The 26,787-nt window shown below is 60.2% G+C and overlaps 6 protein-coding genes across 6 annotated transcripts; 4 read left to right on the top strand and 2 right to left on the bottom strand.

The window, feature by feature from the left end:
• Positions 1-1,608: 1,608 nt before the first annotated feature.
• VDAG_04170 (keratin-associated protein 10-7) lies at positions 1,609-10,435 on the top strand (the record flags this gene model as incomplete). Its single annotated transcript, XM_009650617.1, has 2 exons — positions 1,609-2,214; positions 2,267-10,435. 2 exons carry the CDS (start codon positions 1,609-1,611, stop codon positions 10,433-10,435), a joined length of 8,775 nt encoding a protein of 2,924 aa, XP_009648912.1.
• Positions 10,436-11,430: 995 nt separating this feature from the next.
• VDAG_04171 (uncharacterized protein) lies at positions 11,431-17,909 on the top strand (the record flags this gene model as incomplete). Its single annotated transcript, XM_009650618.1, has 2 exons — positions 11,431-11,504; positions 11,585-17,909. 2 exons carry the CDS (start codon positions 11,431-11,433, stop codon positions 17,907-17,909), a joined length of 6,399 nt encoding a protein of 2,132 aa, XP_009648913.1.
• A 265-nt stretch (positions 17,910-18,174) lies between these two features.
• VDAG_04172 (phosphotransferase enzyme family protein) lies at positions 18,175-19,629 on the bottom strand. The gene has a single exon (XM_009650619.1). It carries the CDS (start codon positions 19,314-19,316, stop codon positions 18,651-18,653), a length of 666 nt encoding a protein of 221 aa, XP_009648914.1. The 5' UTR covers positions 19,317-19,629; the 3' UTR covers positions 18,175-18,650.
• Positions 19,630-20,426: 797 nt separating this feature from the next.
• VDAG_04173 (uncharacterized protein) lies at positions 20,427-21,248 on the top strand (the record flags this gene model as incomplete). Its single annotated transcript, XM_009650620.1, has 1 exon — positions 20,427-21,248. The coding sequence occupies one exon, from the start codon at positions 20,427-20,429 to the stop codon at positions 21,246-21,248; it is 822 nt and encodes a 273-aa protein (XP_009648915.1).
• A 723-nt stretch (positions 21,249-21,971) lies between these two features.
• On the top strand, positions 21,972-23,039 carry VDAG_04174 (superoxide dismutase; the record flags this gene model as incomplete). Its single annotated transcript, XM_009650621.1, has 2 exons — positions 21,972-22,167; positions 22,309-23,039. The coding sequence occupies 2 exons, from the start codon at positions 21,972-21,974 to the stop codon at positions 23,037-23,039; spliced, it is 927 nt and encodes a 308-aa protein (XP_009648916.1).
• A 941-nt stretch (positions 23,040-23,980) lies between these two features.
• Positions 23,981-26,639, bottom strand: VDAG_04175 (SAM and PH domain-containing protein; the record flags this gene model as incomplete). Its single annotated transcript, XM_009650622.1, has 3 exons — positions 23,981-26,293; positions 26,354-26,566; positions 26,631-26,639. 3 exons carry the CDS (start codon positions 26,637-26,639, stop codon positions 23,981-23,983), a joined length of 2,535 nt encoding a protein of 844 aa, XP_009648917.1.
• Between the last annotated feature and the right edge of the window lie 148 nt (positions 26,640-26,787).

Below are 26,787 nucleotides of genomic sequence, written 5' to 3' on the forward strand. Positions count from 1 at the left end.
AGACTTTTTTTCTCCGACGTTTCGAGAACGCGCAAGATCGAGCGGACTGCCTACTTACAAGAGGTCTTGCACTGCCTCATCGTGGGATGGCCGGGAAGACGGCCAACAGTCGTGTTCGTTCGAGTTCTCGCCACTTTGAGACGCTCCTGGCAAGCTTAACCCCAAAAGACAACACCACAAAGCGCTCATGATTGCGAACATCTACAGGACTAACTACACATGCAGATCTTCGCCTGAACCCACAAGTAGCCGCGTTCCGATGTCGCGTTTTTCGAAGCTACAGGGTTCCCGAGCGAGATGCCACAACCTCGACGGCCGTAACAATCTCAGTCTTTAAGACTGTTGGTTCACGGATGCGCAGCACGCCGGTCGAGGCCTTGTCGCCGGATTAACGATCACTGCCTCTGAGTACTTTCTCCGGAGTGAGACAAGGTGGATCACGATCAGCACATCCGCTGCTCCAAGCGGGTTTCTGTCTCAGATTAAACAATCAGACAATGTACCCATCCATGCTTCGGGTGCTGCCGATCGAGATCACAATAGGGGGATTTACAAGCCTCCAGGGATATGATGGGGAGGAATTGACTTCATTCTGCGGTCTGAATTTGAAATACTGGGATCATTGGAACAGAGCTCGAAAGTTCCATGTGAGACATCCTGCACATGGCTCGTGTCATGTTGAAGGCTTTCAACGAACTCAAGCCTTCAGCGCCTCATTAGGATTTGGCAGCCTCTATTACAAGACCGAAGACGTCCTTTATCAACGCCACTATTGCAACGTTCTTCCGCATGGTCTCTTCCTAGCCTCTCAGACAAGGGCGTGAGACTTGCCACCGGCGCGACGAACCGAGCATGGTCGGCATTCCCAGACATATCCGCGAAACCTCGCACCTTTCTCTTTGCGTCCACAGTGGCGCCCAGCGAAGCCCTTCGCGATACAGCTCTAAGTTTGGCGGTCGGTGGAGGTGTAAGTGCCGGCGCCTCTCCGCGAACGGTCCAGAATGCTACGCACAAGCCCGCATGGCTCTTCTGGGGGAAGGGGAAGCTGCGCTTCAGGAAACGTGACGGCCACATAGCCTGCCTGTTTTGGCGAGAAGGGACGTCATATTCGAACATGGTCGAGGCCATGGAGCGTGAGCAGACGTTCGTTTGCGGCTTCACGGCGATCCCTTTCCTCGGATCCTCCCATCGGATCCCAGTCTCTTCTGCCCTCACCTTGCGCCTCATGCTCCTCTCTAACCCCTTAGATCGACGTTCGGCCGTAGGTGGCCGGCTCCTTGGCAGATAGTTGCCTTACTCCAGCCACAACGACCTCGATCGAGAGGGCCGAAAACAGCTGTCATGGGAATTTGGCTCGCTCACCCTGGAAGTCATTGCATCATGAAAAAGATTGCGATCAGAGCGCGTAGCTGTCGTCGGCAAGGATCACTCCCTGTACGAGTTCTCTCATAAGAAAGGACTCGCTGTTCGGTAGATGATCAACAGCTAAACACTTGTGAGGTTCTACGCAGTTGTGCTAGACTAATACTATCCTACCTATCTCACTTAGCCATACTTTGCAATTATTTACCTTAATGACAATCTAATTCTACGAAGCAAGGCGTCACGATGAGAGGCCCCACATCTTGGCCCGTCGGGCTGGCGGCGGTCTCCTCGCTCGCCAGCCTCTGCGTATCGCCGGCCAACGGCTTCTCGCCCTCCTCCAAGCTCTGGGACAGGATCCAGAAATCCAACATCTTTACGGCGGAGCACGAGCTCGGCAGCCGGTCTCTCGACGACGGCGTCAGCAGCGGCTGCCCGACCGCCCTCGACCTATGCGTCGATGGCGCCTGTACCAACGTCACCATCGGCATCGACCCGCTTCACTGCGGCGCCTCACGAACCGCTTGCAAGGCAGGCGAGATCTGCGTCGTCGGCACCTGCCGGCCGCTGAGCTTCCACGAGCCCGCGGCATGCGGCAGCGACGACGCGCCGGGCAAGGCAGGTCGCTGGTGCCGCCGCGGGTCGTCGCTGCCCATCGAGGTGAGCACGAGCTCGCGCGCCTGCGGCTCCCACAAGAGGAGGTGCGACCCGGGCACGCTCTGCGTCAGCGGCTTCTGCGAAAAGATCGACCTCGGAAGCGACCCCCTGCACTGCGGCGGCAGCGGCGTCGTCTGCAGCGGCGTTCGTTCTGCGGAGGCGGGGCACGTACTGGCCTCCGAATGGCGCCTGCCGGTGCGCACGTCGTCGGCACCTCCCCCCTCACGTTGCAAGGGCGGACGACCAGTGCGCCCTCGGCCTCGCGTGTCGACACGGCGTCTGCGAGGAGATCAACATCGCGCTCGATCCCTACAGGTGCGGCGCCCACAGCACCGTCCAGTGCCTTGCTGGCGAGACTTGCCACGGCGGGAGCTGCGACCGCATCGCCCTCGGCTGCGGTGCTGAAGATGGCGACGAGGGCAACGACCCTGTCGAGGCCTGCGAGAAGACGTGCGACCTCGGAAGCGTGTGCTACAACAACGAGTGCATCCCGCTGCATGTCGACCTCGACGTCGCCGACTGCCACGGCAAGCCGTGCGCGGCCGGCGATGTCTGTCTCTCGGGCATCTGTACGTCTCGTCTCGCGAGGAACGCCACTGGTCCGATCGTTGGGTGTGCTGGTGCCCCTCCTGGGTCTGGCTCTCCTGGCGGTCAGCCCACGGAACAACCTGGCGCGTCTGCTGGTGCATCTGGTCTGCCTGGCGGTCAGCAGCCTACTGGCGTGCCTGTAGTCCCGGGACCTGTCGGACAGCCTGGTGCCGAACAGCCTGGTCAGCCTGGTGCAGGGCAGACTGGCTCAGACCAGCCCGGCCAGCCCGGTGGCTCCAGTCCTGTTGGCGGCCCCGGTGATCAGCCAGGCCAACCTGGAGTGACGCCTGGAGAGCCCGGTGGCTCAGGAATCGGTGGTGGCTCGAGTGATGGTCAGACGGGTGTAGGCGGCGGTCAACCCGCTGGCCAACTTCCGCCTGGTCAGCTTCCGCCTGGTCAGCTTCCGCCTGGTCAGCTTCCTCCTGGTCAGCTCCCCCCCGATCAGCCGGCTCCCGGTCAGCTGCCTCCAGGTGAACTGCCGCCCGGCCAACTCCCACCAGACCAGCCAGCCCCTGGCCAGCCAGCACCTGGAGAGCCCATGCCCGGCCAAAACCCCTCGGACCCGGGGCAACCTGGGCTGACTCCTCCAACCCAACCTGGCACCGGCCCAGAGTCCCCTGGACAAGGCCCAACTGATCAGCAACCACCTATTCAGATCCCCCCCATTCAGTCACCACCCGACCAGCAACCCCCTGATCAGACTTTCCCTGATCCTCAGGTTCCGGTCGATGTGCCTCCCGGACAACAGCCTTCGGGCCAGAACCCTGGTCAATCCCCTGGCCAGACTCCTGGTCAATCTCCTGGCCAGAGCCCTCCCGATCAACAAGGGCCGGGCCAAGTCCCCGCTGATCAGCCACCCTCGACTCCAACATCTCCGAGCGCCGGTGCCGGCGGTTCTCCCTCGGTGCCATCCCCCGGTGGTGACTCCGGCTTCGTCAAGCTCCCACAGCCAGGCCTCCCCGGCATGTCTACGGATCCCATCCAGTCACCCCCGCCACAACGTTGCCCCGGCGAGCAGGTTCTTGTTGGCACTCTCTGCAAAGACATCTTCGGGGACCCGGAGAACTGCGGAGAGGCCTGGAACCTCTGCCCGCCCAACAACATTTGTGTTCAGGGTGCGTGCGCGGAGATCGACACCGGAGGTGACCCCAAGGACTGCAATGGTGTCGAATGTATCTCGGGCCAGGCCTGTGTTCGAGGCCAGTGCCGACCCATCACCATCGGCATCTCGGGCCCCCGGCCGTCTGAATGTGGATCCAACGGATGCGGCACCGGCGAACACTGCATCTCGGGAACGTGCGTCAAGCTCACTGGTGACCCGCAGAAGTGCGGTTCCTCGACCAACGCATGCCCCGCGAACAACCTCTGTATTCTCAACAAGTGTGTTCCTGTGGATACCGGCAGGGACCCCGAGAACTGTGGCTCCGAGGGCAACGTGTGCCCGTCGGGTTCAGCTTGCGTTCGAGACGTCTGTATCCCCATCAACGGTGGCAGCATTCCGCCGCCCCCGGACAAGTGCCCCTCGACCTGTGCGCCGGGCACGATCTGCGTCGGCACCGAGTGCAAGCCCTTGCAAAAGCCCGATCAGTGCGCAGACGGCTGTGGTACCGGAAATGTCTGCCTCGATGGCGCATGCACGCCCGTCGAGAGGCCTGACGCTTGTCGACCCCTCTGTTTGCCTGGTGCCGCGTGCATCGACAACACTTGTGTACCGATAGCCAGCTCTGACAGCTGCAACCCTGGCTGCTCAATGAGCGAGGCGTGCATCGGTGGCACTTGTATCCCTATAGATCCCAGAGACAAGTGCCGGCCGCGCTGTTTTGGTGGAGCTGCCTGTCTCAACGGTGTCTGCGTTCCCACTCGCGGCGCTGGCGCATGCTCGCAGACTTGTGTCGAGGGCAGCGTCTGCTTTGGAGGCGAGTGTCAGCCTATCCAAACACCCAAGGAGTGCGCACCCAACTGTGCTCGTGGATCCGTCTGCATTGCAGGGTTCTGCCAGCCGATTCAGGCCCCCATCGACTGTGGTCTTCGTGGCCGCAACTGCCCGCTCGACACGAACTGCCTGGCTGGCAACTGTGTGCCGATCAGAGATCCCAATTCGTGCACCGATGACGGCGAGCCTTGCCCGAGCAACCACCGTTGTGTTCAGGGACAGTGCGTTCCCACGCGTGTTAGCGGCTGCAACCCCGCCTGCGAGTCTGAGACGGAGCTCTGTGTGGATGGCGTCTGTTCTGCCATCAAGGATCCCTCTTCCTGCGGCTCAGGAGGCGGCCAGTGTCTGCCGGGTCACATGTGTGCAGGTGAGCAGTGTTTGCCTATCATCGGATCAACTGGCTGCACTTCCAAGGGCCGAGACTGCGAAGATGGCTTCGTCTGTGTAGCAAAGAACTGTGTGCCCGTTTCGTCGTCCAACGACTGCGGTGAGGGAGGCACTCAATGCTCCGATGGCGAACTTTGCCTCGCTGGCCGCTGCACGGCGCAAGCACGGCCGGACCCATCTGCTGGGTGTACCGATCCAGCATGCAAAACGGGCGAGATCTGTATCGACGGATCTTGCACTACACTGACAGACCCTGCGGCTTGCGGACCTTCGAGTGCGCCTTGCCCTGCCGGCACCTTCTGCCTGGGCGATGTCTGCACACGCCTTGGCGATCCCACCGACTGTGATCGCAACGGCCTCACTTGCGATGCGGGTGCCATCTGCGCGGCAGGCACTTGTGTCCCCGCCCAGTCGCCGACCAACTGTGGTGGCCCAGGTCAAATCTGCCCTGCCGGCCAGCAGTGTTTCGCTGGTCAATGTCTGCAGTTCCAGGACGCCAAGGGTTGCGGCACCGGCATTGCCTGCGGAACCGGCCAGCAGTGTATACACGGAACCTGTGTGTCCATCGGCGTCACACAAGACTGTGGCAACACCGGAGCGCCATGCAAGGCCACCGAGAACTGTGTCGAGGGCTCGTGCCGACTCTTGCCTGTTACAGGAGCTTGCGGTACCACTGGAGGACCTTGCCCTGTCGGAAACAAATGTGTTGCTGGCGCCTGCGTGCTGCCCTTCGGATCCTGTGCTGGTGGTGCTTCTGGGACTACTTGCAGTGCCGGGCGCATCTGTCTCAACGGTGGTTGTGTTGCCGTTGATGATCCTGATGGTGACTGCGGCAGCACCGGAGGGCCGTGTCCCGTCTCCTCATTCTGTGCGAGCGGCGTGTGCGTCGGCATTGCCGGACCCAACGATAACTGTGGAGCCACCGGTGCTCCGTGTGCCGCCGGATCTGTCTGTATCGACGGCAGCTGCACGGAGGCTACGGGCCCAGAGACACCGTGCGGGCAGACCAACGAGCCCTGCTCCCGCGGCGCCACCTGTGTCGGCGGCGCTTGCTTGCCGGGAGCGGGAGACGGAGACAATTGCGGCGACACTGGAGGCCCTTGCGAGAACGGCCTGTCTTGCATTGCCGGCGTGTGCTTCGGCAATGTGAGCGAAGTACCAAGTACCGGAGCTGACCTGCCTGCGGGTGGAGGAGACCAGCCTATTCCAGGAGGAGACCAATCTACCCCCGGAGGAGGCCAAACTGTGCCTGGAACAGACCAAGCTATTCCTGGAGGAGACCAAGCTATTCCTGGAGGAGACCAAGCTATTCCTGGAGGAGACCAAGCTCTCCCAGGCCCCGTAGACGGCATCACCAAGCCCGTCATTCCCGGGGACGGCAGTCAGCCGATTGGGAGCCCCGACCTCCCTATTGTTGCTGATCCAAACAACCCGACGACCGGCGGCGGTGGTGTTTCCGTTCCTCCCGCTACTGGTTCCACGCCGCCTGTTAACACGTGTGGCCCTGCCGGACAGCGCTGTGCTGCGGGACTACTCTGCATCGAGGACAGATGTGTCGTCTCACGCGGCCCCGATGACTTCTGTGGCACCTCGGGTCAGGTTTGCCCATCTGGCAGCCTTTGCGTGTCAGGAGCGTGCTCGGCCATTGCTGGGCCTTCTGATAACTGTGGTAACAGGGGAGCTCCGTGCTCCGCAGGTCAGTTCTGTGCGGGAGATTCATGCCTCGCCATCGGGGCGCCCACTGACGTCTGCGGCCCCCTCGGCCGTGTGTGTCCTGCCGGTCAGCTTTGCATGGCTGATCAGTGCGTTCCGATTGAGGCCCAAGGTGCTGTCTGTGGTAGCACGGGGAGCCCTTGCTCCTCGGGTCTGACCTGCGTTCGTGGAGCATGCATCACGACCCCCGAGGGAACTGGCTGCGGCGAGGGAGGCGCGGCCTGTGCCAACGGCTTTGTCTGTGAGAATGATCAGTGCATCATCTCCCCGAAGGATACCTGTGGCCCTGGTCGCGGGCCCTGCCATGATGGTCTCGTCTGTCATGACGGTGTTTGCACGCCGACGGGCTTGCCCATCGGCGGATGCGAAGGACTGAACACGCCCTGTGCGTCTGGTCTCATTTGCGTGTCTGACGTTTGCGTCGTGGACCCTGACCCATCGACATGTTCTGGCGCCGTTTGTGGTACAGGTGAGCTTTGCGTTCATGGCCTCTGCATCGACATTCTCAATGATGCCCTGCACTGCGGCGCCAAGGACACGCCTTGCCCTCCGAACAACATTTGCCGCTCCGGTACCTGTGCTCCGTCCCCCACTGCTTTGTGTGGCGACACAACGTGCGACAGCCAGCTTCAAGTCTGTGTTGAAAATGTCTGCCTCGCCCTCTCGACAGATCTCAACAACTGCGGTGCTGCTGGCACAACTTGCCAAGCAGGCCAGACGTGCATTTCGGGCCAGTGCTCTGACCCGGCAGCACCCACGGGGTGCGGCGGCGACGTCTGCGGAGCTGGCGAGCTGTGTGTTGAAGGTACAATCTGCGTCAACTTGGCGACGGACAACAAGAATTGCGGCAGCGCTGGCACAGCGTGCTCCAACGACCAAGTCTGCGTTTCTGGCGTGTGCACTGCCCTGACATCCCCCGTCTGCGGTCAGACCAACTGCGCCGAAGGCCAGATCTGCTCGTCTGCCACCTGCCTGGACGTGTTCACCGACGCGGCAAATTGTGGCGCCGAGGGCAGGGCCTGTGAGCCGTCTGGCTCGACTTGCGTTGCCGGCAAGTGTGTGCCTCCTGTTCTCGGACAGTGCGGCGGCACGACGTGCGCGGCCTTTGAATCCTGCCGCGACGGGACCTGCTACGATCATCTCGGCGACGTCAACAACTGCGGTGGCTTGGGCCAGTCTTGTTCGGGCACTTGTGTGTCTGGAAACTGTGTGCCCCTGCCTGCGGTTGAGCCGAATCAACCTCGTCAAATCACCGACACGCTGAATCAGGTCGTCAACGACGCTCTCGGACCCAGCGGCCTCGTTCCAAGTCTCCTCGATAACATTGGCAAGGGACAGACGAGCAACCTCGTCCCTGACATCATCAAGGGTGTCTTGGGTGACGGAACCTCTGCTGGCGGCGGTCTCCTTCCTGGCATACTGGACAAACTCGTCAACCAGGGCGCTATTCCTCCAGCGACTGTCACTGATCTCATCGGACCCAACGGTTCGCTTCCTCCGCTCGTAGACAGTCTCCAGGATAGCATCGCCAAGGACAGCACCGGCAACATTACCAACACTGTGCTGCCGCCTCTTCTAGGGGGCCTTATTGGCAACGGCACTACCGAAGGCGGTGGTCTCATCCCAGGCCTTCTCGACGATATCAGCAAGGGAAATCTCGGCAATGTCTTGCCTGGCCTCATCGACGGCTTGATCGGCAGTGGCACACCCGGACAGGGCACCGTTGGTATCCTCCCGCCGCTCATCACCGAAATCCTTGGCCCTACTGCGGAGAACCCACTTGCAAACATCGGCACTGTCGTCCCCGGAGGCCTGGGCGCTGCTATCGGCAACGTCACGACGCCAGAGCAGCTTCAGGAGGTCCTCCCTGGTGCTGTCGGAGACTTGCTCAACGGAACTCTGCCCGAAGATGTCGTGAACAGCGTCATCGGTGGACTTGACAACAACACCGTTACCATTCCCAACACCGGCACTGTCCCTGCGACCAACCTCCCCGGGGATGCAGTCGGCGGGCTTCTGGATGGACTCCTTAACAACGCGACTTCGCCTGACGTTCCCAACATTCCAGCCGCCTCTGGCCCCCTCATCGACTCTCTGCTCAATGGCAAGCCTCCGGTGAACACCCTCCCTGTCATCCCCGGCGGATCTACAGGAGAACTCCCCGTCGTCGGCGGGCTTGTAGAAAACGGAACGCTGCCTGCCAACATCACTGGCGATACTGTAGTGGGCGCCATAATTGGTGGTCTGCTTAATAATGGCACGGTGCTGCCAGGCTCGCCGACGGCTGAGCTCCTTGATGGCCTGACGGGCGGTCTCACGGGCAACAACGCCTCCGTGCCCGACACGCCTGCTGGTAATCTTGGATCAACCCTCGGCGGGCTCATCAACACGACTGCGCCCATAGGCTCGGCAGCCGGCGACCTCCTGACAGGCTTGATCGGCGGCGTCACTGGAAACAATACGGACATCATTCCCAAGAACCCCGCAGGTGCCGTCGGTACCATTGTCGGCGATCTCATCAAGAACGGCACAACGCTGCCGGGCACGCCCCTTGGTGACGCCCTCGGTGGTATCACTGGCCCGAACCCTCCTACAGGCAACGAGCTGGGCGATGTTCTCGATGGTCTCCTTCCCAACGGCCCACCTGCCGGTATTCCGGCAATTCCCACGACCGAGGAACTCGAAGGCCTCGTCGAGGGTCTCAAGCCCGTGGTGACGGCACCTGGGGTTGTTCCTCCGTCAGGTGGATTCATTGGCGGTGTTATTGGCGGCGTCCTGAACAACGGCACCGGTATCGGCGCGCCCGAGCTTCCATCCATCGGCATTAACCTGCCTACTTTGATCGATTCTACCCTGGGAGGCACCAACGTGACTGGCTCGGATGTGCCCGGGCTCAATGTTACTCTGCCTGCCATTTTCGATGGTCTTCTGACAAACGGCACCATTGACCCTTCGCTGGGCGGTGCGCTGACCGATATTGTCGGCGGCACACTGAACAACACGGCGACTACCGGCCCCACTCTTCCGCTCATCCCCGGCCTCCCCGGAACCACCCTTCCGGGTCTTCCGGCCGCTGGAGGTTTGGTCCCCGGTGTGCTCGGCAGTCTTCCTAGCGAGGAAATCGGTGATCTCCTGACTCCTGTTGTTGGCACTGGAGATGGCCTGATTCCCAAGCTCATTGACAATGTCAAGAACGGTGCGACCGACACGATCATTCCAGATCTCATCAGGGATGCGCTAGGTGACGGCACGCCTACCAGCGGCGGTCTCATTCCTAACATTGTCGGCAACCTGCAGAATGGCACGCTGGACAAGGTCTTGCCAGATGTTGCCAAGGATCTCCTGGGCGCCAATGCGACCCTTGCTACCAACTTGACCAGTGGTTCTCCATCAGACATCCTGCCCGGCCTGCTGAACGATATCTTCGGCAACGGCACTGCCGGCTCGGGACTGATCCCCACAGTCATTGGGCAGGTTCAGAACGGGTCAGTCGAGGCTATCCTGCCCGGCCTCGTCAACGGTGCGCTTGGTAGTGGTAGCCCCACGGGTGCTCTGCCGGGGTTCGTCAACGAGGTTCTCGGAGGAAACGCGACGGCCGGTCTTGGAACCATCCTCCCAGATCTCGGAACCCATCTGCCGGAGCTGATAAATGAGAGCAATGGAGGCATAAGCCTGGTCATTCCCCAGCTTCCTAGTGGTGGAAACGGTACTGGAAACGGCAGCGGCGTTGGCATCATCATCCCCACCCTTCCCGGTGGCAATGGAGCCGGCGGCGCCGGGCCTTGTCATTCCTGATATCGAAAGCGTCTTGCCTGGACTCATCAACGGCACCGGCGGTCTGGCGCCTCTTCTCCCAGGTATCATTGGCAGTCTGCCGGGCATCGGCAATGCTACTGAAGGCGAGCTGGGCGAGATCGTCGCCACCCTTCCTGGTCTGGTGAACGGCTCGACTGGCAGCCTTGAGGATCTCCCTGCTATCATCGACCGCCTGCCTTCGCTCGTCAATGACACGACTGGCCCTTTGGGCGAAGTCATTGCAAGCCTGCCTGGCCTGCTGAACGGCACTGCTGGCTTGGGACCCCTTCTCAACACCCTCCCTGGGCTCTTGAACCAGACTGGTGCCCCTGCCGTGAACCCCTCCGCAGAGCTTCCGGGTGCCACCGGTCTGTTGCCTGGCACCATCGTTCCTGATGTCCTCAACACTCTGCCTGCTCTCACAAACGACGCCGTCAGTGGTGGCAGTGGTATTCTGATCCCCGACTTTGGAGGCCTTGTCAATGGCACCACGGGCGGCGGCACGGGTGTCATCATCCCGGATCTCTCCAGTTCTCTGCCAGGCCTTCTCAACGGCACAGGAAACGCCATCGGTGGTCTTGTGCCTGATGTCGCAAACACCCTTCCAGGTCTCGTGAGCGGTACGCTGCCAGGCCCTGCTGCCCTGGTGCCTGGACTCATCGCCACCCTGCCGACTCTGGTCAATGGCTCCAGCGCAGGCGACATCATCAGCAGCCTGCCCGCTGTCCTGCCCGGCGTCATTATTCCCGCGTCAGAGGTCGACGCTATCGTCGAAAATTTACCTACCCTGACCAACGGCACGTTCCCGTCCATTGGTGCTGGCGCAGGTGTTGACGTGGATGCTGGTGTCAAGATTGGCATCCCGGCCATTCCCTCGCTCCCCCAGATCATCAACAATCTCCCTGATCTGCTGAATAACACCAATATCCCCGTTTCCGTGCCTGAGTTGATCGGCGCTCTTCCCGGGGTGACCCTGCCTACTGGCCCCTCTGTTGATGCCCCAGGCACTCCGGGTGCTCCCGGTGGCCCTGCTGGCGGCGAGGCTCCCGGACCTCTCATTCCTGAAGTCGTAAACAACCTCCCTTCCATTATCAACGGTAGTCTTGGTGGTGGGCCAGGCGCTGGTCTCATCCCCCCGCTGGTCGACAGCCTGCCCGGTCTCGTCAACGAGGCTGGCCCTGGTGACCCTGGTGCCGGTGCTGGCACTGGCCCCGGTACCATCATTCCTGATGCCGTGAACAGCATCCCGGGCGTCATTGGTGGCGCTCTGGGTAACGGCCCCGCTTCCGGCATCGTGCCGGGCCTGGCCAATGCTCTGCCGGGGCTCGTTAACGACACCCTTGCCGGAGGACCGGGCTCGGGCCCCGGAACTCTTCTCCCCGATAACGTCAATAACATTCCCTCGGTAATTGGCGGCGCGCTGGGTAACTCTACCACCTCGGCTGGCCTCATCCCAGGACTCATTGGCTCGCTGCCGGGCATCGTCAATGACACGATTGGCGGAGCGGCGCCCGGTCCTCTGATTCCTGATGCCGTCAACAACATGCCGTCGATCATCGGTGGTGCCATTGGCAGCGTGCCGGGCAACGGCAGCGCCATTGTCCCAGGCCTGCTGAATGACCTCCCTGGCCTCGTCAACGGCGTCTTCCAGAACCAGACTGGCGCCGGCACCGTACTTCCCGACGCCATCAACACGCTGCCTGGCGTCATCGGTGGAGCGCTCTCCGGAGACAATCCTGGCTCGGCTATCCCCACTGTCATTGACAACCTGCCGGGCCTCATCAATGGCAGTGTTGGCCAGACGGCGCCGGACTCTGGCGGTGCGATTCTTCCGGGCCCCTTGAACGAGCTCCCTGGTATCATTGGCGGAGCCGTGAATGGCAGCACCCCAAGCCCCGAGGGCGTCGTCCCAGGCCTCGTCAACAACCTGCCTGCTATCGTGGCCGGGGCCAGCGGTAACCAGAGCGGCGCGGGGAGTATTCTTCCTGGCCCGCTCAACGAGCTGCCTGGCCTTCTCAACTCAACTCTGGGAGCTGGTGGCCCAGTGGCAGGCACTCTGGTGCCCGGTATCGTCAACGGTCTGCCTGACCTTGTCAACGGAGCTCTCAACGGTACCAATGGTGGCTCTAGCGCCGGACCTGGAGGTTTACCCGGCACTCTGCTGCCCGGCGGCCTGAACGAGCTTCCCGGCAATCTCACAGCTGGTCTTCCCAACGGAACGACTGCGGGCACTCTGTTGCCTTCCATCATTGGAGGGCTTCCAGGTGCTGTCAACAGCGTTGTCAATGGCACAGCTGGGACTCTGATCCCGGGCGTCGTGAACCAAGTCCCTGGCATCATCAAGGGTGCTGTGGATAGCGGACCCAATATCGGTCCCCTCATCCCCGGTATCGTCGGCAGCTTCCCAGCCATTGTCAATGGTACTGTGAGCGGAGGCGACCAGCCACAGCAAGACCTCGAGACCCTCATCCCCGGCATCATCGAGACCATTCCTACCTGCGTAGAGGGTGCTTTGGGCAACGTTCCCAACGTCAATCCGGCGGACATCATTCCCATCGTTATTGGCAGACTCCCAGACATCATCTCTCAGCTGCCCAACGTTACGACTCCAGGCCAGGTCCTTCCTGGTCCGCTGAACCAGCTGCCGGGTATCATCTCGGGTGCCATTTCTGATGCCGCCGGTGTTCAGCCTGGCGTCATCGCCCCTGGTCTTGTGGCTACGCTCCCCTCTGTCCTCGAGGGACTCGTCAACAACCTGCCGAACACGGGTGGTGCAGTGCGCCCCACGATTCCTGGCCTTTCCGAGAGCCTTCCTGGACTCTGCGAAGACGCTCTGAACTCTGGATCAGGCGCGCTGATCCCGGAAGTCGTCAACACTCTGCCTGGCGTCATTGGCGGTGCCATCTCCAACGGTCAGCTGCCTGGCTCGGCTATTTCGCTGCCGGACCTGGTGAACAACCTGCCTGGTCTCATCAACGAAGCGCTGAACAAGGGGCAGGAGGAGTGCATCCCGGGCCCGGTCAATAATTTGCCAACCACGATTGGCAACGTCATTTCCAACGGAAGCCTGCCTATCCCTAATCTGCCCATCAGCGACATTATCAACAACCTGCCAGAACTCATCAATGGCGCCATCCAGACGGGAGCGGGCACTCTGATCCCTGATCGCCTGAACAACCTCCCTGCGGATATTGGCGTCTCTCTGAATGCTACCGTCGGCCTGCCGGTCCCCGAGATCCTCGCGAATCTGCCATCCATCATCAACAATGCCGTCAGCAGTGGTAATCCTGTCGCTATTCCAGAGGTAATCAACAATTTGCCTGCCACCATCGGCACGGCTGTGGGTGGTGCTACGAACCTGATCCCCCAGATCATCGGAAATCTGTCGGCCCTGGTGAACGAGGCTATCAACAGCGGCGCAAGCACAGTGCTCCCTCCAGTGATCAACAACCTGCCGGTCACCATCGGAGGCGCCCTCAACGGTACTACCCTGCCGCCGGCTATTATTTCCAACCTCCCAGCACTGATCAACGGTGCCATCGGCAACGGTAGTGAGACCGCCGGTGGTGCGGCTACGCTTCTTCCGGAGGCTATCAACACCCTGCCGGCTGTTATTGGAGGCTCCCTCGGCGGCCTCACCGGCAACGCGGCTAGTCTGGTGCCTGCCATTGTCGCCAACCTCCCAGGCTTGGTGACTGGCGCCCTGCAATCTGGTGCTGGGACCTTGGTACCTCCCAGTGTCAACAACCTTCCAACTACGATTGGAGAATCTCTGGGAAACCTGACAGGCAACGCTGGTGCTCTCGTCCCCGAGATCATCAACAACCTGCCAGGTCTCATCGCAGGCGGTCTAGTCGGTGGCACGGGCACGCTTCTGCCTCCCGCCGTGAATAACCTCCCTGCCGTCATCGGCGGTGCCCTAGGCAACGTCACGGGCGCTGCTGAATCTCTGGTGCCCCAGATCATCGCCAACCTGCCTGGCCTCATTACTGGTGCCATCGGCAGCAACAGCACGACCTTGATCCCTGACGTTGTCAATACGCTGCCTGTCGTCATTGGCGGAGCGCTGACGAACAGCTCGATCGGTTTCAACCCTTCGATCATCAATAACCTGCCGAGCCTCGTGAACAATGCCATATCGGGCGGAAACACGACAATCATCCCCCCTCAGGTGAACAACATCCCGGCCGTCATCAGCGGCGCCATCGCCAACGGCACGACGGCTGGTGACCTGATCAACAACCTCATCGGGAACGGCACCGCGACCGCCGGGGGCCTGCTGCCCATCTTGTCGGGCACTCTCAACGGCAATGTCTCCATCGGAGGGAGCAGCCAGGGAGTTCTTCCTGGCCTCATCGCCAACGTCTCTGTCGACGCTCTGGGCCCCAACATCCCGACGCTCATCAACGGACTCATCGGCACCAATGGCACCCTCAATGCTATTGCGGGCGGTCTGCTCGGAAATGGTACGGCGGGTCTCACGATTCCTGATATCCTCGGCGGCATTGCGGCTGGTACGGGCAATAGCTCTCTCCCAGGCCTCGTTGGCGAGATCCTGGGCAACGGAACCGGAGGAGGAATAATCGGAGGAGGAGGAATCGGAGGAGCAGGTGCTGGACTGGGTGTAGGAGTTACAGTTGGAGGTGGACTTGGAGCTGGAGGTCTTCTCCAGAACATCACGACTGGTCTCATCGGCGGTGGCAGCGGCGGAGCATCCATCCCCGGTGTTCTCCCCGGCATCGTCGCCGCTGGACCTCGCGCCAACACGACGGTCCCTTCGGTCGAGGTGGTGCTCGATAACCTCGGCCTCAGCAACCTCACTGCATCGCTGCCGGCGCTCGTCGACAGCATCATCGGCAGTGCGAACCTCACGGGTAAGAATATCACTGGCCCGGCTGCAAGCCTGATCGACGGTCTGCTTGGTCCCGGCGCCTCGGCGGGCAGCAACGTCACCCTCGGCCCTGCTTCAGGGCCTGGCGCTGGACTGATTCCCAACCTACTGGACAACGTGGCCACTGGCAACGTCACGCAGATCATTCCTGATCTCGTCAATGGTCTTCTGGGCAACGGTACGGCCAACAGCGGCGGTCTCATCCCGGACCTGCTGCAGAATGCCAGCGCTGGTGCTCTTCCGGCGGTCATCCCCAACATTGTCGGCGGTCTCCTCGGCGGCGCGACGGTCGGCGGCGCGGCTGGCGATCTCAACAACCCTGGCGTCGGCGTCAACGGCTCGACCAACGTCAACGGCACGGCCGGAATCGGAGGTATTCTTCCTACGCTTGTTGGTAGCCTCAACAGTGGCAACTTGAGCAACATTGTGCCTGGTATCCTCACAGGTCTTCTCGGAAACGGCACAGCTTCTTCTGGTGGTCTCATTCCGGCTGTGGTTGTCAACATCAACAACGGCACTACAGGCGCCAACGCCAACGCCAATGCCAACGCGACTGCTGACGTTGTCAACACGGGCATCATCGATGGTCTTCTCGGCGCCGGCTCGGGTGGTGCGCTGCTCAACACGGGTGGTCTCCTCTCTGGCACACGCAACCTGCTCACCGACAGTCTCAACTGCGGCGCCATCGGTATCGTCTGCCAAGGCATACAGATCTGCCGCGCCGGTGTCTGTATCAACTCGAGCGGACCCTCTGGCACATCTACCATTCCTGCCGCTGGCACCCCGACCAGCCCGGCTGCTGGCATCTCGACTACTGTCGTCCCCGGCCAGGGTGTCGTCGACCTCCTCAACGACTCGCTCAACTGTGGACGTCTTCTCAACGTGTGTCTCTTTGGCCAGATCTGCAGCAACGGCCAGTGTATCGTCGCCGGCGCAACGACAACTGCTCCTCCCGCCGCGGCGCAGCCAACAACGACGGCACTGCCGGCTACCACGACTGTTGCGGGTGGCAACATCATCAACTTCCTGACCGACAATCTCAACTGCGGCAGACTTCTCAACGTCTGTCTCTTCGGTCAGGTGTGTCGCGAAGGCCAGTGTGTCTCGGCCGCTCAGGCCACGACAGCTGCCATCGCCCCAGCGACGACGACGATTGCCGTCCAGGTCACGACCACGGCGGCTGGAGGTCAGTTGACCACGGTTCAGGTTCCCACGACCGTCGTCGCCGCGGCACCAACAGCCGCCGGTGCTGATGCCGCCGTCGGTATCGTCGACCATCTCAATGACAGCCTCAACTGCGGTCGCCTCTTCAACATTTACATCCTCGGCCAGACTTGCCGCAACGGTGTCTGCGTTGCTTCTGGCGCTGCTGTCCCGACTACCACTGCTGGTACCACGGCGCCTACAACAACTGCCCGTGCCACAACTACGGCTCCTGTCGTCGGTACCACGACTACTGCTGCTGCTGCTGCTCCCACGACTACTGTTGCTGCTGCTCCCACGACTACGGCGGGTGGTGCCTTTGGTGTCGTTGATTTGCTCAATGATGCCTTGAACTGCGGCAGGCTGCTCAACATTTGTCTTTTCGGCCAAGTATGCCGCAGCGGTGTCTGCGTTGCTGCTGGAGCCGCCGTGCCCACGACCACTGCGCCAGCGACGACTGCGCCAACGACGACTCTGGCTGCTACCACAGCCGTCGTCACAACAACCCTCCTTACCGCGACGCGCGCAGCTACGACGACCACCGTTGCTGGCGTCCCTACAACCATCGCTGGGACTACCACCATCGCTGCGACTATCACTGCCGCTGTCGCCCCGACTACCACGACTGGTGCTGCCACGGCTACTACCACTGGAGGAACGCTGGCTGTCAGCCTCGATCTTCACACGGACCGCCTCAACTGTGGTCGCATCGGCAACATCTGTCTCGGCTCTCAGACTTGCTCCAGCGGTCTCTGTATCTCCGTCGGCGGAGCTGTCGTTGGCGGTAATACTATTGCCACAACTGCTACGGCTGCGACGACCACCACCACGAGCACCACTGCTCCGGCGGCTGCGGCCCCGACGACCACAGCTGGCACGACCACACGTGCTGCCACGACGACTACGGCTGCTGCTCCCACGACGACCGCTGCCGCGCCAACCACGACCGCTGCTGCGCCAACGACCACCGGTGCTCAGACGAACGTTGCCATCGCCGTCTCGACCACGCCGACGACGGCCCCCGCGGCGGTCCCTACGACCACGGCACGAGTGACTACCACAGTCCCGACCACGCCTACGGTCCAAGCAGTCCCCACGACTCCAACGGTCCAAGCTGTCCCCACGACGCCCACGGTCCAGGCAGCCCCGACAACGGTCCGCGCCGCCACGACAACTGCCGCCGCGCCCACGACCGCTCCTCAGGCGGCTACCACAACCCAGCGCGCCGCCACCACCACCGCCCCCTCGACCGGCTCCAGCGGGTCCACCGGTTCAAGCGGCTCAGGCGCGTCGTGCGGTGGCTTCTTCAACCTCATCCCCTGCATCTTCCCCCTGACGTGCGTCAACGGACGCTGCCAGCTGCTGGGAGTGATCGGGTAGGGGGCCCCTTTCTTGTTCTTTTTCCTTATCTGTCGGAAGGATGACGATGGTTTCCTTGTGTCTATAAGTGATTTACTTTCTTAACCCAGTGGGGGCTTCCTCTCGCTTTTGAATGCCTGTTACTTTCTTTTAATGTGAATAGTACTATGCCAGTTCGCTGGTCAGCAGGCAACAGACTAGACGGACTTTACTAGTTAATATAGTAGCACGCTATGTTTCTGTAGCCGTGAGCATGATAATGAACCTGTTGCTACATGGAATCTTCCAATACTGTATGGCGCAGGGTCGCCTGATAATAATAAACACGAGAAAACTCAGAGGGCTTCATTCACTTGCTTAGGAGAAACGAACAGTGCATTCCTCCTTATACGCCTTCAGCTGCGCCATCTTCTTCTCTATGAATAGCTCTAGCTCTGTGCGCGCTATATCGTCATGCAACTTAATGCCGGTGCCCTCGTCATATAGCGCAGCCCAATATATAGTATCTATATCGAAACTTTTCCTAGCTACATAGTTAAACTAGAAGCGACCGGACCTCTACGAGTGACGCATCTGGGTGGACAGACGGGGGCCAGTGAGTGTCTGCTCCTCTGAGACCCGCATGCCTTCCACGAGTTCTAACGCCTGCAAAAACTGCTCCATTCTTGGCTCGTAGAGGTCCCGGAACTCTTCTATGCCGCGACGATCGAGCCACAGTTCTGGCCCAGACAACAGGAGCCACCAAGGCGGATCATACGAGAACTATGCCGGCATAGCGTTTATGAACTCAAAATCGAGTACCGCTGTGATTTGAAAAGTCGCTGGATTGACAAGCATGTTTGAAGGCCGTAGGTCATCGCAGAAAAGGAGAAATGGTCCAGCATCGTTGAGGCAGTACTTCGCGGTAAGCTGGACGAATCGATGCCGGACAATAAATCGAGCCTGAGCAATTTCCGAGTCATCGGCGAGGTTGCGCTGAGTCCAGAGGTGGGTCAGATGCTCATGGGCGACTGATGCAAAGTAGTCGCCGGCGCGATCGAAGGTCGAGGTCGGAAAGAGGTCATCTGGGTAACCTGCGACGGTGGCCAACTCATTCATATTGTAAGTGAGTGGTCTTTTGGTAACGGACCATGTGCCACCATCTTTCGAGATGGCTCCGATGCGGGTGAATGAAAGCTGAGAAAGTGGGAGAAGGTAGTCTGCGACTTGACGGTAGATTGTGTCCAACATTGAGTTGTCGACGTCTGGGTCCAGGACCATATCCTCTTGATCGCTTTCCGTCGGCTTCTTTAGGACCTTCGACAAAAGTGTCCCCTCAACGTAATCCATGATGATATACGGACCAAAGTGTTGCGGGCTCTCGGCGGTGAAACCCCCATTGTGAATATGAGGGATAGGAATCGTTGTGTGTTGGCGGAGATACTCCATGACCTGGACCTCGTTCGCGACCTTCTCGTCTCTAAGGGTCGCAGCTGTGCGTCCTGGCTTTGGGAACCGAATAATGGCGTCTGGGCCCCCATCGCTGAACTTGAAACGGAAGCTGAAGTTGAAGGAACCCTTGAGGAAACCAACGTACTCTGTGGCTCTAACCCCTCCCCGGCGAGCAGCAACAAATGTTGCTAGCTCAGCTTTGGCGTTCGAAAAGTCTACTCAACCAGGCCTTGCATTCATCATCGCCGTTAGTCTCCTCTATCTCGTCGAAATACGTTTCAAGTGATGATGTCTGCATGTTCTTAGACATGTGGCTGCGGAAATAGCACGGACGGCCTGAAACGTCGTTCAAGGAGCCTGTGAGACGGAAAGAGGGGAGAATGCTTTGGTACGGGTTAACGTGTCGCCGAGCTTTCAGACAACATCAGTAGTGCACGTGATTGAGAAGAGCCAGACTACGGCTTGCGTTTCCATGAGAAACATTGAAATCACCATAAGCAACAGCCCAAAGCTGGGCTGCTTGTGACTGCAATGGCTTCTACGCATCGCGGTTGAATCCTTCGCCGTTTTGATTTCGGCTCGTAGTCATCGAGCATCTTGGCAGCAAAGTAGGCGGTTGGTGCGCTGGATCAGGCAGAAAGCTTCGAGAGGCAGTCGTTCAGGGCTTGAATTGAAGAGGTTGAATTCCAGCGGTTAGAGTGTACAATAACCTGGAACTGGATAGTCAGAAGACCAAGGGGACTGCAAGAGAGGCAAGGTTGGGGAGAAGAGAAGATGGGCCGCAACCCAATAATTAGCCGCCAGCCCCCAGGAGCCCCCGCCTCAAGGCAACCAACGCATCACTGGGCGAGGCAGGCCTCAGCCTGACCCTACATCATCAGGCTGGCACTTGTGTGCTACAAGCTTGAGAAACTCGGCATCTTGGCGTGAATCATGCTGCGAACTCAAAGGCCTCCTTTCGACAAGTCACACCAGTTGACGCCGGATGCGGAAGAGAAAAGTGAGGGGGCCAAGCAGGTCCCTGGGTATCCTCGGGTTAGTCTGAATGACCGGTCCAGAGTCTTGGACTTCCTGACCGAGGAGTTTTGCAACGACGACCTCGACAAAATGGCAGGCAAGCTGTGGTTGATGTCGAGACAAAGCAGCGAAAACATCTCCCCACTGCACCGGCAAGCGGTTAAGCGCCGGACGATCGTCGTCACGGAAGAGCCGAAGCTCCACTTAGTCTGGTACCACGACCGAATCTTCGTCAAGCCGCTCCCGCGCTACCTCGGAGACTACGGCTTCTGGCACGATCACATCTGCGCCAAAGACGGCACGGACGAGCGAGCCCTCCGGGTCCAGCGCGCGGCGCTGGGGTTCATCCGGACGTACTATCATCTGATCCGCTCCGAGACCGACTTTCGCATCGCCAAGGACCCGAGCCTGGCCCTGATACCAGAGCATGTGACGTGGGAGGACTTCTGCGCCTTCACAGGGAGTCTGAATACCATCGAGGACCGTGAGGTCTCGGAGCGGTACCAGTACGGCGAAATCCGCCTCACGCGCCTTAACATGTACGCGCCATTTCTGCTCGGCAAGTCGCACTTTCAGCGGGTGGAGTACCAATACGGACCGTACTTTGCGCGGCTCTTTGTCCCCATTCTGTTCGTCATGGGTGTTTTGTCGGTGATCTTGAGCGGCATGCAGGTTATCTTCACAGCGAGCGAGGGGGGCGCCGCGGTGAGGAGCCGGCGATGGGCGGATGCCGCGGTCGGATTCAGCGTGGCATCGATTGTCGTGGCGTGTGGGCTTCTCATTGTGCTCGGGGTGGCTGTTGTGTACAAGATATGTATGGAGTGGCAGGTTGCGATTCGAGATCGCCGACGGCTGACGAAGCAGAGAAACAAGGAGAAACAGGGTCAGGCGCCTGGGAGGGGAAACGCCTAAGGCCATGGGACCACATATAGCAGGAACATGCGAGCGATTTGAAGTCGATGTTTCTTGGTTTTTGATAAGACAGCCATGAACCATAATGTGATGCTGCGACTCACGACTCTCGGCTTCTACCCAGGCACCTTTCTCACTTCGGATTGATTAGGCCTCGCAGCCTTGTCAGCCGATGAACAGTGTGTCCGAGGAACAGGCCCTCCAATCTACTGCCTTTCAAGGCTGAAGATGCAAAAAGAGTGTTCGTGGGCACGAAGCGGACGAGGAAGGCGGAGGTAGCACATGGGTTGGTTTCCTAGGTACCTACCTAGGTATTCAAGCATGCCGATTGAAGAGATAGCAGCTTGAGCAGCATAAATGAGAATGCATAGTATCTGGGAGTATCCGAGATGATGAAATCAGTATCTGCGGCACCTCTTCAAGATCTTCGCACGAGTATGTTGATGGACTTCAGGACTCCGGGCTCATCATGATCTCCAGACACCAGGAGGATTCGAGATCACGTGACGCGATAAGCAGAGCGATAAGCAGGTCCATGTGGAGATGGACGCTGCTGGCCCTGGCCTCACCCGTCAGGCCGCCAATTGGAGACTTGGAGACATGGAAAAAAGTTCAATCGCGAAACCCCCTTCACCACGCGATCCCGACGACGACAAGGGGAAGCAGAGCAGCAGCAGACGCAGAAGCACCAGCCGAAGCCAGCCACCCCAACACCCAGACACAATGGTCCGACCACGCGTGAGATTGCCGCGCGTCCGCCTCGCGCAGCAGCTGCAGCAGCGCTCTCTGCACAGCGTCCCCAAGCTCGACCACGACTTCAGCAATGGTGTCCCCGGCGTGCTGTCGGCCGACGGTTTCCAGATGGCGTGGACCGAGTACATGACGCACACGCTCGACAAGCTCAACGCGTTGACGGCTGGTATGTCTCTTCCCTTACGGATGTGCCGAGCCACGGAAGAAGGGATGGTTCCAGGACATGTTGGGCCCCCAAGCCCATCACGCACATCATGACGGCAACGACCGACAAGGTAGATGGATCACAGCTGACAAGGAACCCCAGGCACCGACCTCGAGACGCGCGACACGAAGCAGATCATCCACGCAACGGCCCGCGACCCCGACCAAGCGCCCATCTTCAACCACGCCTCCATGGCCCACAACACGCACTTCTTCTTCAAGACGCTGACGCCGACCCCGGAACCCATGCCGTCGCAGCTCGCCGCCGACCTCTCGACCGCCTTCTCCTCCCTCGAGACCCTGCGCCGTGAGATGACGCTGACGGCCGCCTCCATGTTCGGCCCGGGCTTCGTCTGGCTCGTCAAGGCCTCCTCGTCCGCCGCCTCCACCGGCCCCTCGGCCGCCGGCATCCTCTCCTCCGCCGGCGGGCCCGCCTCCTCCTCCTCTTCGTCGTCCTCCTCCTCCTCTTCCGCCGCGGCGGGCGCCTCCCCCTCGGGCGCCGAGTACCGCATCCTGACGACCTATCTCGCCGGCACCCCCTACCCGGGCGCCCACTGGCGCCTGCAGGGCCGCGACATGAACACGGCCGGCGCCGGCGGCTCGGCCTCGGGCTTCCTGCGCAGCACCCAGCGCGCCAGCCAGCTCGGCGCCAAGCCCCCCGGCTCCCTCGACCTCGTGCCCCTGCTGTGCCTCAACACGTGGGAGCACACCTGGCTGCGCGACTACGGCATCGGCGGCAAGCGCGCCTTTGCCGAGGCCTGGTGGGATGCCGTCGACTGGTCTGTTGTTGCCGAGGCGGCCAGCATTCGCCCGCGGCCGGCGTTCCAGGTCTGAGCACGGGTCGGGCGAGAGAGGGAGGGGAACACGCAATGTGTCCACTGTGAAATGGAGGAGGCGGGACTTGGCACGGGTGTGTAAGATAGCATTGCAATGTATAGAAAGGCAGAAAAACGGATGTACTATGCTGTATTTGGCTGGCTGGCTTGTTGGTGCTAACATGTGTGATGCTGTCTGATGATGTGACTGCTGATTGCAAGCTCTGAAAAGGGCATCGCATCTGCATGGTGATGTGTTGGCAAATATGCGGCACTTCTTAGCTGCGTCTCATCATCTCGACATGCTGTCCGACGGGTACATGATTCAGTCATCCAGGATGTCGAGAATCACAGGTAGAGGCGAGTATTTCCAGGAAGCACTTGCTACCTTCAATATCCGAACCCAAACATCCGAGATCGCGAACAGGCACTGAAAGAAAGAGCACCACGGGCTCCACTTTTGAATGAGACGAGTCGCCCTCTGGCCACTCCGACTTCATGAGCAATATGCACATAGGACTGTCCAGGGATCAATTCTCACCTGCTGCCGCTCAAGGCTCCGCGTCAAGGCTAGTTCAAAGTCATCTTACAGCTCTGTACATCGTCACGAACGAGCACAAACATCTCATACGTGCGCAATACGCAAGCCATGCTTGATTGCAGACTAAACTACCCAGAATCGACCTCCACCACCCTCATAAGGAGCGTCCAATCAAAAAGGTATCACGATGCCACGCCGGAAATGACAAAGATCCAAAAATCAAGGGGGGGTTCAGCTCTCGAGAGCACCCATCCCCAACAACATCTTTTCCAAAGGAGAGGAGAGAACATATCCAAATGCCAGAAGCAACAAAAAGAAAGACAAGACACGTCGCCGGCAGCCTCGCCAGGGGCGTCATGGTCATCGCAGACCCTTGCCAACAATTTCTGACCTCCCGTCATGGTCTTTCGTCCTCACACCTAAATCATGTTCCCATTAACGCTCACTTCAAAGCCCTGTCCCTTCTGCCTCAGCGCCTTGGCGAGCATGAGCTCTCTCATCCAGTCGATCCTCTCATCCCGGTTGCGCACCGCGAAATGATGTGTCTTGCCGGTTCCGTTGACGCCCTCAGCAGGCACAGTGGCACCGCTGAAAGAGAAACCCGACTCCCTCTTCCTCAGCTTCGTCGTGACGCCGTTTCCATTCTTATCCTGCGGGATGAGCTGGAACGCAAAGGCACCAACGCTATCCAGATCGCGACTGCCAGAGTGGAGATGCACGCGCTTAAACGCGGCGCTCAACTTGCTCTGGCTCGCGAGCGACGAGCACGCAATGGCGTAGTCATCAATGTCAACATATTCGAGGGCGCGCTCGAGGTGCACGGCGTCCTTGTGCATGGCCAGGCGCGTTCCCTTGAGGGTGAAGTAGCCGTCGTTCCACTCGTGACGGAGCATGCGCGTCTTGCGCTTCTTCATGGGTCCCTGGTAGGAGATGCCACTGTCGAGGGTCGTGGCAGTCAGGGGCGTCTCAACAATCGAGGTCGCCGAGGCGGCGGCGGCCTCGCGGACGGGCACCGAGGGCGGGATGGCCTGCTCGAAAGTACGACCTTCAGTGGCGGGAGACCAGGGGTAGGCAACGCGGGGAGGGGCCTTGACGGAGGCGCGCTGTGGTGAGCCGCGGACGGGGGAGGTACGGACTGGCGAGGTGCGCACCACCGGGGTGGCGGTGTTCTCGTCCAGAGCCGGGAGCACGGGGAATGAGGGACGGCGAGCGGAGGCGCGGGATTGGGTCATGGCTCGTGCAGGAGGTGGGTTGGAGGAGGAAATGGTGTGGTAGTTCATGTCAGGGGGCACAGACTGAGAGACGTTACGCTCAATGTGATCCACGGGAACGGCTGTGACGGGGACATCCATCTCAGAGAAGGGGGTACCGAAGCGGTACGGGTTGGTGGGTGTCATCAGATCCGGAGAGAGAGGTTCGGCCTTGTCCATGCGGTAGGGCACAAAGGCATGCTCCTGCGACGACGACGACGACGATTGTTGCTGCGTCGGCTGAGGGACTGACGGTGGTGGCACGCTCGTGGCTCTTGAGGAGTCGAGCCGCAGAGGTGACTTGCCTGGGATGGCGAGTTTGGGGAGTGCGCGCAGGCCCTCCTTGGGCGCCTTCGTCGAGGCCAGAATCTCAAAAGGGGGCGTCGGCGGGACCTCGTTGGCGCTGCACTGCTGGAAGTCGAGGAACTGCCTGACGTTGTCCTGGGGGTCTCTCGCTTGCACACCACGCAACGCAGCCTCCTGCAGGTACTGCATGGGCGGTACACCACCAGTGCCGAGGATGTCTGACGACGCGACGACGGAGGGGACGGCATCCGACATGGGACGCATGATTTCAGAAGGGTCGAGGGCGCGGGCAGTCATGGGGTTGCCAGGATCGCCAGCGACGAGCACAGCACCGCTCTCGAGGTCCACAAAGGGATGCTCTTTGCGGAAGGCATCAATCAGGCGCTGTGCCTTTCGGTACTTGGAGCAGTTCTCACCCTTGGAGCAGAAGTGCGGCCTGGGGATGTGCTGCTCGATGCCAACGATAGAGACAGACTCGAGGGGTGTGATGATGTCGTCGTGCGACAGCTTCTTGGGCTTCCGTCGGCTGCTCTTTTTCCTCAGCAGTCCTTCGCCTTCGTCCCTGCGCTTCTCCCTCTTCACCTCGCGGCTCGGCTCGTCTTGAATCGGTGTCGGCGCCCTCGGTGAGCTGGGTCGGCTGTCGCGCAGGTTCTGGATCTGGTGCCAAACATTGTGGCGCATGCCAAAGGAGGGAATGTCGAGCTCCTTGAGGTCCTCGAACTTGAGGGTAATGAGAATCGCACCGTTGATGTCATTCTGAACGAATCGCTCGGCGACCGAGTACTCTATGCCAGCATTGAGCATCGACTGCGCGACCATTTCGGGGGTCCAGGGCAGGAGGTTCGAGGAGTCCAGTTCGGCCGTGGTGAAGCGCGCAGTAGGGCTGCTGCGACGTCGTGGTGGCAGGGACTGGACAGTCGGGAGAGGCTCGTGCATCATAAAGTGCATGCTCTCGCTGAAGGGAAGCGCCGTCTTGGGCGTGATGGGCGACAGTGTCAGGATGGCCTCCTCCTCAAACGAATGCGTCGTTGAGCTGCGGAACAGATGCGGCCCCCTAGGACCCTCAACGGCCTGTGGCGATATCCCCTCGAGATAGCCCACGCGACTTTGACTTGACCTTGGGGTTGGCACCTCATCGTACGAAGAGAGCGTAGTGATACTTGGCTGGCCACCAGACTTTGACCGTGTTAGTGGGTTTGCGTCGATACCCGGACTTCAACAAAAGATGGCACATACCGAGTTGACGCTGTGACGTGGTGAGTTGTCTTCTGCCTCACTGATGATTTCCTCGTCCCAATCCGTGTCGACAAACTCTGTTGCGACGGAAATGGGACGGTCTTGCGGCTCGCTCTTGAGGCCGAAGAAGGTATCACGCAGATTAGCTTTTTGGCGCATCTCGGAGTGATGCAACCGGCGCTCGCCCATGGTGCGGTGTTGTTGTGTGTAATGCTACGTGACCGTGTTAGTCTGTGGTGCTCGCCTGGTTTTGTGAGCGAGCTCAGGTACAACTTACCAAGCTCATGATTTTGTTTTTGTGATTTTGTTTTGAGGGGGGGAATAGTTCGCCAAGTTAAGTAGTATCCGGCCGCCCCAGTTTGCACGGGGTGGGAAGGGAACCTCTTGTCAGCAAGCCGTTGCCGGCACTTCTAGGTTGTATCAAAGAGGCAGTG

Source organism: Verticillium dahliae, genomic scaffold (assembly GCF_000150675.1).
Source record: "Verticillium dahliae VdLs.17 supercont1.7 genomic scaffold, whole genome shotgun sequence".
Lineage (NCBI taxonomy): Eukaryota > Fungi > Ascomycota > Sordariomycetes > Glomerellales > Plectosphaerellaceae > Verticillium > Verticillium dahliae.